Genomic DNA, 10,168 nt, shown 5'->3' on the forward strand with positions numbered 1-10,168 from the left:
AAGTGTGTCTGCGAGGCTGCCTGCGTCGCGTTTGAAATATGAAATCAGACACGCATACAAGGTGCCTTGCAAGGAGTGGTGACACTCACTGTCGGGAATGCGTTCCCTCACGACGATTGTTTTAATGCAAGAGGGAGCACCCGTACGACTTCACGTATGAATTTCGTTTTCGTGTGCTATGCGTTGTCATGCGATGCCGGACTTATGAACCGATCGCAAGACTGAACTACAGGCTTTATGCGGACAAGCTTGGGGACATTTTTTGTTGCGAATCTGTGTGGTGATGGATTTACGACAGATCCCATTTCGTCCGAAACACATATGTGTCTCTGTATTACCAGCTATGCAGTTGTGTGGTATATCCTTTCTCTTGGGCCAACCAACGACACCTTTATCATCTTTTGTGTGTACATAATGCAAACTGCTTGGTTTTCTGTTTGTGACTGTCAGAACTTACATGGGCTGTGTCGGGCCGGCAACCACTTGCAGACTTGCGCTTCTTTATGAGGCAACGGCAGGACATCGACAAGCGTGAGCGATACATACCCACGGAACACTCAGTTGCTTCGTTGCTGTCACCTTTTCTCTGGCGTAGCTTGCCTCGGCTGCAGCACCATACACGATCTGTTGTTTGAGACTCGGTCAGAACATTTTGTTTTCATTTCGTTGTGGTTGGGTGTTTTTTCTGTTCCCGTTTTATTTCTTCTCCTCCCTCACACAGACATACCGGAGACGTCCCTGCTGAAGCGCGCCATAAAACCTGTAGGTGAGAGAACTTTTTCTAGCTTTCCCAGCGTTAGTGAGTGATCTCTGGATACGGACTGCGACAGCGTAGTGTGACACGCCGCAAGAACGTGGACGCTGTCACCTGAAGGTTTACGCAGCTATGGAGGGCCAAGCGTAATCGCAGGTGCGCAGAAGTATACGCGACAAAACACACACGTGCAGACAAAGTGTCGCATAGACCACATAGACCACTACACCAGGACGGAATGGAGCCCGTGTCTGTGGTGGTAAGCGAGATACGGTGCCGCTCTCACGACTGGTCACAGAGGGGGTGTGCACCACGTCTGCGCCGATATGTGCAAATGGGTTCGGTGTCACGATGAGTGGTTTTTTACTGTTTACGTGCTGACATGCACTTGCTGGCAACCCACATTTCAAGAGGGCAACAGGCAGTTTCGTATTCGCTCGTATGCGATGGTCCAGCAGCAGGACTATACAGGAATAAGAGAACATTTCCAATCATGGAATCCTCTCTTCGAAAAAGACGTCCGAAGTCCCCTCCGTGTAGTCGCAGTCGTGCGGCGCATCCTGTCAGACTTCGGTGGTGTATATCGGAGAGCTACATGAGAGAGAAGTGAATTCGCAAGAGCATGCAGGACTTTATCATATACTGTGGTTCGCAGTTTTCACGCGAGGACGCGTGAGCTTTTCTCTGGAACCACTCCCTCATCCTCTAGAGAAGGACCCTAACGAGCATTTCAAGACCACCCAGCGTCTAGCGCCTTTTGTTACAGACGTTATCAGACCTCCAGGTCAGCCCCTATACGCGCGCTGTCCCTCACCAGACCCGCCGTGGCGGTGGGTGGAGACCAGAAACGCGCATATGGGTGGACCGCTCAAATGAACCATGATGCGTAAATGGGCGTTTTTCCTGTGGGGGGGCGGTTTTTCGTATATCTGTGCTTCTACATATGTGTTTATAACGATTAGGCAGTTAGGATGTTGACTTTATGGCGATGGTAGGTAGCGTTATATACACAAATCCTAGTCAACAGTGGTTTCTTTCTGAGCGAGCATTCTCTGTCTATATTTGGACTCGCTGACTGTATTACTGCATCACGAAATATACAGATGTGCATAGAAAAGAATGTACAGTACAGCAGATGACGCAGGGCCACACATGCTCTCCTCCATTTTGAAGCGTATCAACAGAAATCATCGCAAGCATTTGGAGATAAAGCGATATTTTGTGGCTGAGTCCAAACGAAAGAATGGGATTCAAGTTCTCGCAAAGCATTAACATACTTTGTAAGTGGGTGTACCTGTGTCGCCAATAGCGCGTTCGCATCCAGAGTGTGGCTGATGGTGTATCGGCATGTGGACGTGTTCGTTTCACCCCATAATGCAGCCATCCTCACGTACAACATAGGAACGGTAACCCGACAGTAGCGGTACTCGCTGGAAACACAAAACTCTACATCAAAGCCTCAAACCATCCAAACTGGCAAACTCGTCCGTTCAAAAAATCAGCGGAACTCTGGGATCGCTGGGACGGGCTTTGGTTCGCCTCTGACGTTTGACCGTTCTCTGTTTTTGCGCCCTTTCCTTCCGTCTTCCGCAACAGAGGTCCCTGCAGCTACCTGGGCGACAGTCTTCACAAAGCTTGCGGATATGGAGCTGAGTAATCTCAGACAACTTCGATGTAAAATTGAACGTGATATGTGGATGGACACGGCAGTTGACATGCTCCGTGTCATTACCCTTGCAAGCCAAACTGCCTCGGAAGCGACAATTGTAGCGCTTCAATACCCGGCTTCGCCTGAGGTAATGGAGTTATCTAACGCAGCAAGACGCTTGACGAGGTCAGTTGATCTTACGTGTGAAATGCTTGGTGTGGCTCATGAAGACGGAGCGAAACTTAAGCAAATTCTAGCAGCCTACGTGTCTGAGAACTCGCGGGCAATCAGAGAAGAATCGGCAGGACAAGATGGTCCTAAAGATCCCACTGAGAGACTCTACACAGTCCTTCGCGGTGAGCAAAAGCACATGCCCATCTCAGCCAACAAACGGACAAGGAACCGAGCAGAATACGTGTCACACGTAAGATTAAAAGTCAGTTCACAACGGACACGACCACGGCTACACTCGTCGGCACAGCTATCGCTCATACCGATGACCGTGAGAGCCCCGCGCAGGCACAAATGTGGGCAGGTTTTCCGTCGAAGAGAGAATGTGTATGGGAAAACGTTTATATCGATCCAATGTGGTTCACCCGACTACATTATCGTTATGTGGCAGGGTTTGGTGGGCTGCAGCCAACACCAGTGAGGATAGGTTCTGACAATCTGTGATCGTACAACAGCTGAGTCACGTAACGGACAGCGTTTCAACTTGTTGCAGAATGAGGCGATGGAAAAGTATATTCCAGTCCACGCCGAGGTCGAATAGAAAACATGGAAGGTTTATTCGCGTGTTTCCACACTATAGTGTGAACCGCTCCATGCGGCTGTTTCTCTTTACCTTTTGTGTCTGTTGTGCACTAGATACCGTTCGAGCAACGCAACAAATGGATCTCGCGCAGGTGCTCATTGACGCCATGGCAGCGGATGAAGGCCTCTTTCACCGTAAGTTGGTTTTCACTTGTGTCTATGGGGATAGAGGAGTGCCTAGGTGTGGGAGTAGACCGGAATGTGAGCGAGAAGCGTCCGGGCGTCTGCAGGCGAAAAGGAGCTGACAAGCACATACGTGAAAAAGAAGAAAGAAATCCTACGCGCGATAGTGTGAAGCGACGGGGGGTATACGGAATATGGAGGCGGTAGACATCTCTATAGGGCTGCGTGGAAGCGACAAGCAGGCCGAACTGGAGCACAGGCAACCCGGTCGGGGGTGACGATGGGACCAGGATTCGTAGCTCCTCGAGACGACAAAACATAGTCTGGGATGTAGAGCCGTCACAGCAGCTGAGCAGCGGACGTGAGCTGACTGAGAAAGCGGTGGTGCACGTACGTGCTGCCAACGAACAGCAGGGTGGTGGAGTGCGTAATGACAATACCGACACGTACAAACAAGGTTGTGCTAGAACGAAGATGGACATGGAAACGCATATTGACGGGTGGGCACAAACAGACAGGGAACCGGAACCTGCGAAAGGTGCGAGGGCGACACTGACAACATGTCGGTTCAGTGACTTTCTACATGGAAACAGCAGAGTGCCTCGGTTCCGAAGAACGTGACTAGGCACGAAGATCTGCACACTAGAGGGTTAAGTCTCCTTCTCAGCGGGTACTCTACACATTCCCTAAAACCAGGTCAATAAGACCACATGTGTGGCGTTCACAGTAATGGTCGGGACTTCGCCTCTTTGCGTCCTGAACGTTAAGTCCCCCGGAACAGCATACCTCTGACGATTGTTCCTACATCATCTGACTTCTTTTTTTCGCAGCTCCCTCCCGGCTTGCCTCACCCGGAATTCTGAGGACATTCTTGGAATCATACCACCCAGGTACGTGCGCTGCTCTCCGTGAGGTTGAACTCTACGCTATCCGTTGTCACCCTTTCCCCCTTTTTTAGGGGATGCAATCTTTCCTTAAGATCCCTGCTGTCCTCCCGCCCCTTGTTTCTCACTGTGACGTCGCGTTGTTACTGTGACTTTTCAGCGTCGTCGCTGCAAATCATGCTTGTGCATAGTAGTTGCTCTTCTCTCATTCTTGCCCGGTTGATTCGTCCCGGCTAAGCACTGTGTTCTTTCCGGGTCCTTCCTTCTAATTCTACCTTTGTCCTTGAATCATGTGTTCGTTCTGGTGTCGAGCCCCTCTGGTAAGGTTGTACATCAACCTGTTTGCTGCCACTTCTGCCGTTCCTTCTTCTGGTTTATCCTTTCTAGACCAGCGCCACGCTGCCTTCACCATGAATTATGGTGTCCTGGTCATCCCTCGAATTATTTTTGGATGTGTACTCTAACGGGTGCATTCCGCCCTCGCTGCTGAAGTCGGAACCATCAATACAGAAACTTCAGAGGCATTTGATCTCGTTTCTCTTGCCGCGAGTTTGTGAAGTGTGTACAGACAGCTAGTGCGTCATGTGTGCGTGAATATGCCGAATACGAATACACACTCTGCTCCTCGTCCTTCCGCGTGCGTGCACAACTGTCTGGCGAGCGGATAGAGTAGTCGCTGGCGAATGCCACCCGTCCCGACAACAGAGCGGAAGGACGGTGTGACGGGGAAGGGTCAGCCGTGGAAGATGGATAATGAACGATCAGATGAGGAACTCTTGAGGAAGCGAAAAAAGCGAGAGAAGTGGATCACGGGAAGGAAGCGATGAAGCAACTATGGCGATGTGCAGGAAGGCACATCTGTGTGGTACTTAGTCAACTCACTAGTATTTCGCAATTTTGCCAGCATTGACATCAAGTATAGAACGGCAACCAAAGGACTGAGGAATAACGAATTCGCCGCAAATGTCGAAAGGATACTAATTGAACAACAGGGAACCACCATCGATCGGAGCTGCGAACTGCAATTCAGACTCATCGACGAAGGAAACACATGCTAGAATGGCAGTCGCTCTGCATGCAACCGTGTTGCCGATATATCTTCCCTTGCGTTGTGTCGTCATGTTCTCCGGCGTTATTCGTTACCTGCTACAGTGAGCACCACCTCGAACTCGCCCGGCCACAGTTTCTGCAAGTGTTTCGTGGACTCGATATTTTACTTCATCCACATGCGTGGTCTCTCACCTCTGGTCTCTTTCCAGTCCCTCCTGCAATAGGACTATGTCGCCTCTTCCCCTGTCTCCCCGTCATGCACAGTGCTTCAACTTTGTGTGCTCATTTCAAACGCAAACGTACAGAAGGGGAGGCCGCAGCAGGGCAGACAGGCTTGACAGGCGCCACACAGCAAACTGGAGAGGCTGTTGCTGCGTTACAAGAAGGTCTGCTTGGGACGCGGCGCGAACGAGCTCGCGCTGTGAGCGAGGCAGCCGAAGCAGAGGTCGAAGAGCCGGAATCCGCTGGAACCGATGGCCGTAAGAGAAGGGGACACTCTGTCTGTGGATCTCTTGTTTTTCTCTCTTCCGTATAACTGATATGTGTGCTGCAATATCTCTGTGAGCTACAAAGCGTGCCGCCACCAGAAAAGGAGCTTTTGAACGACTCTGTTTCCTTCTTTCGCGCCTGTTTTCCGTCGTCGAGTGTATGACAAACCTCCGGTTCGGCCGTCAAACACCCTATCTTGCTTGCTTCGATATTTAGTAGACTGCTCGACATTTTGTTTGTTGCGCTGTTCACATTTGCAGCAAGTCGTTCTCCCTGTGCATCCTGTGACAACACTGAATAAATTCGCAGTACCCAACAGAGGCATTCAACCCCTTTAAAAGAAAGGCGATTACTTAATACAGGTGCCGGAGTGATGCGGTCTCAAAAAACAATCAGTAAAGAAGAATCAACAGCGACCACAGCCGATTCACACGTCTATAGACTGAGAATCGAGGATATGTGTTGATAGTACTGCCGTTCACTAGAATGCGAGGTCACGACATACTAATGTTGGCAGTGTGTGGAACCATGATCGACGGTGCTTTCAACCTTGACAAACGGTAAGAAGGCGAGGCAAACGTCGCAGGGACTCCTTAATAACACCCGGAGTTGGAGGTCTCCACAAAATAAGTGACGACCTGTCGCAGAGCAATGGCAGCAACCATTCGCCGCAGTGTTGTACTGCCATTATATCTGTTTTTTGAGGAGGCATGCTGTCCCTTAAGGAAAAAGGGCCTTCAACAAATTTGATGCGTTCTCGCAGGTGACACTTTCGCTCATATGCTGGAAGAACTCGGAGGGACTGTCTTCTTCAGTGGTGGCAAACGAGGACAGAAAGAAGAGACCTCCGAGCAAGCGCAGTCACTGCGTCCTCTACACAGGAGCCCGGAGGATGGAAAGGAACAGAGTACAAAAGAGGGACAAAGCGGGCAAGGACACGGCGATGGTACAGGGGTTGTAGGGTTGTCCGTAGCGCACGAATCGGTTGTCTCTGCTATGGCGAGTACTCCTTGGGTTCCGCTTGCGGATGATCAGCTTGGCTCTTCTCCAATCAAAAAAGCTCGAACAGATGAGCCTCTGCCAGATGTGGGAGAACAGAAGGGAACCGCAAGCTCCAGCGTCGCAGATTACGTTACGCCACTGCATAAGGAGCAAGCTCATCGGGCGGGTGACGACGATGATTTCGACAGTTTCGATATTCCGGCCGAGTGGATTTTTGACTCACTGATGGCGCTGGAAGACGACGATGCCGTTGCGGCGCAAGACGGTAAGTCAGTGGCAGCAGGTTAGAAGAGGGCATACGCAGCTTTCAACCCTAACATAGGCGGTCTTGGACACACACACACGCAATGAAGGAAAGTCCTCCCCTGCATCATTCATTTCGTAGTGTGGCTGATGGTGGTTCAAATGCCGCGCCATCCGCTACTGACTTACATTCGTTGCACTGCGACTGGGGATCGTCAAGCTTACCTCTGAGACATTTAGAGAGGTGATGGGCTCCTGGAACTTGATTGGCGGAGCCATGGCAAAACACACTCTTCGACATGGAAATCGGCATGGGACACACGTTTCACCCGTACAGCTGCCCAGTTTCAGACAATTGGCGCCTGTAACGTGCAAGCAGTTGCCGAGAGCCTTTGGTGCAGCACTGCAGCAAGTTACAGTGTCACGTCCCATTTGGTCGAGCTGTGAACATGTACATCAAAGCGTCCTCCAGATTCTCAACTCGCCTAGGTTCCCAGGTCACACGACCCCAGGTGTTTTTGTCGTATCAATACTGCGAAGCCTCTCTACTCATGATGTGCTTGCGCAGTTATTCGTTGGTCTACGTGGGAATGCTCACATGCCAGCTGACGCTGGGGCAGCCAGTTTCGTATGTATTTACTTCTGTGTCTGCCTGTCTCTGTGCGACGTTCCACACAACGAGCTGGGAACAGTTGGAAGGTCACTTCACCGACGGTGTTAGCACTTTAACCGTCGTATACGGTATCATGTGTGTAGAAGAAAGCAAATTTGTTCATCTGTCAGCGCATGTGAGGAGCTTTGAATGTGACACTGTCTAAGCGTACGTCTATTCCCTTGACTCTGTGCAACTCTCGATTGACTTGTCTCAGCACATTTTATTCACCAATATGAACCGGCACACGCGACTGTGTGTTTATGTGCCATTCTCCGAATGCCTGTATCTTTTCATGGGTCGACATGTCGACGACCAACTCAATCTGTCAGTCACGAAAGCAGCCAGGTATTTCCGTTTCTGTTTGCGGCACCTGAGCGTACGTTCCTGTTATTCTCTCGACCAGTTTCTACTGATGATATCTGTTAAGTGGTCGTGGTTTTGCTTTTTGTGAGCGGCCAAGAGTAGCGGCGAAGCGAGGTGTCAGATGCGGGTCCACCCAACAGCTGGGCTTTTGTTTGCGTTTGCCACGGTGTTTGTCGAGCTCGTTCATTTGCCAGTCAGACTGCAAACACCGACTACCTACCGGCAAAGATGTGCAAACGGGGCAAACACATCACTCGTTGACCTTCGCCCTTAACGTGACTAGGCTGCATATTTACCTCGCGATCTCGCCACTGCGGCATCTCGTTCTGTCAAGTCCTTATTCAGGTTGTTGTTCGCATGTCGAGCTCCACGAAACGCTTTGCTGCCCTTTCATGCTTTTTGGTGGTAAGCGTATGGTGTGAGATTCCTTGTCAGATGCATGCTGTGACTGTGGTTTCGTTATTTGCTTCTTGTGTTTCGTCTCGCTTGCGTTGCCCCTCTTTTTGTTTCAGAGGGTACACGGGCCCCAGCAGTTCTTCCTGCGCTTTCTCTTCTGGACGACGACAGCCTCCTGGATAGCATGGTCGCGCTGCTCGACGCCAGTGAAGGTGAGACAGAACAAGAAAGGAGGGTCGTTCTCGCTTGTGTGCCCGGTCGTCGTTTTTATGACTGTCGGTGTACCAGTTGCTGCGAGGCTGTGCAGTGGCGGTTGTGCCCATGTGGACCCTTTTTTGAGACGGCTTTCGTACGCGACAGGATAGGCCTTTATTTTTCCAGGCGGTGTTCTAGATCAAGGCTCCTTCTTTAATTCTCTCCTTGCCGCCGCCGTAGTATTCTTCAGGTGATGTCGGCAGGCTATTACCTATCACGTATCATCATATTCGTCTTTCTCTGAAAGCGTCGTTTCTGGCTCGACCATACGCTGCCCCCATCGCCATTATCGTGGTCATTTCCGATCGACTGTCGGCCGTCGTTTCCAGTTAATAACTACTTCCCTTACGTTGTTTTCTGGCCGCATAACTATACTGTTTATGCGCTTCCTCAGCCTTTGCTTTGCCCTTGATGCTTCCACAAATGATGCCTTCGTCAAGTGAATGATTTATTTCTATGTATGGATACTTGATTCTGTTTTTGTCCTCTGGCATCGTTTGCTTCTTTTCCTCGCCAGAAGAAGTGACAGAAAACGACGACGTTCCGGAGGGGGCGACAGACTAAGGCTGATGCCAGAGGAAGCAAGTTTTTTACCTAGGGGTACAACTGGCGCATGGAGCTGCTGTCGGTACGTTCGCTGGTGAGTGTCCGTCTCTGTGGGGGTGGGTGGTACCTGCTGTAGTCTCAGGGCGTTCGAATCCAACTTCGAGTAACACTGTCCTCAGCAAATCTGCTTTCGGGTCGCGCTTTCGTGGCTAAAGATGTATGGCTATGTATACTCATACCGCGATACAACAGGATGGGAATACTGGGATGCGGATATAATCGACAGAGAGCAGGCTGAATCTGCCGAGATATCGTCACTTGAAAACCGCAACAAGGGCACACGCAAGGATATTCACACTGTATAAACTGTCACGCGCGTCAAGGGCAACTTCTGCTGCATTCAATGGGACAAACCTCTAACTGCGATGTATTCCGCCGGAGACAAGAGACGCTCGGTGGGCAGATTTTCGCTGTACATGGATTCCATTTCACTGACGCGAGAAACATCGTTGACATGGTAGCTAACATAGTCGCGTTAAACCCCGCTCGATCGCCGTGTGAATGAGCGTAAAATCGCCCGCTATTGGGGGTCTAAGTGAGACAGCAAACATTACAGCCTAGGACAGTCAATGATGGTGACCTCCCGCGAGACTGACGCTTGAGCTCTCCCCGTTTGTCCCCGCACGCATAAACACATCTGCCATTGCACAGTTTTGATTTTATACGGATAGGGAAGTCCGGGAGAAGGTTGACTTGCAGTGATGTGGTTGTTCATGATGTGACACAGTGAATTACCACTTTGGGATGCAAACATTCGTTTGCTACTCACGTGACCTTGTTTGTCGCATCTAAGCTTTCGACTCTGTACAAATGGTGACGCGATAGAGGAGAAATCGAACTTTGCACAGAAGTCTTGTCAGGCAGACGCAATTCTTGTGGGCATGCAT

The 10,168-nt window shown here is 50.5% G+C and overlaps 1 protein-coding gene across 1 annotated transcript; it reads left to right on the forward strand.

The window, feature by feature from the left end:
* The first annotated feature begins 308 nt into the window (after nt 1-308).
* Nucleotides 309-9,777, forward strand: TGME49_306240 (hypothetical protein). Its single transcript, XM_018782474.1, has 10 exons — nt 309-531; nt 722-766; nt 1,410-1,538; nt 2,351-2,758; nt 3,270-3,350; nt 4,169-4,228; nt 5,578-5,751; nt 6,525-7,028; nt 8,537-8,632; nt 9,193-9,777. Exons 1-10 carry the CDS (start codon nt 504-506, stop codon nt 9,237-9,239), a joined length of 1,572 nt encoding a protein of 523 aa, XP_018636164.1. The 5' UTR covers nt 309-503; the 3' UTR covers nt 9,240-9,777.
* Nucleotides 9,778-10,168: the final 391 nt, after the last annotated feature.

The sequence above is a fragment of the Toxoplasma gondii genome, chromosome IX (assembly GCF_000006565.2).
Source record: "Toxoplasma gondii ME49 chromosome IX, whole genome shotgun sequence".
In the NCBI taxonomy this organism is placed as follows: domain Eukaryota; phylum Apicomplexa; class Conoidasida; order Eucoccidiorida; family Sarcocystidae; genus Toxoplasma; species Toxoplasma gondii.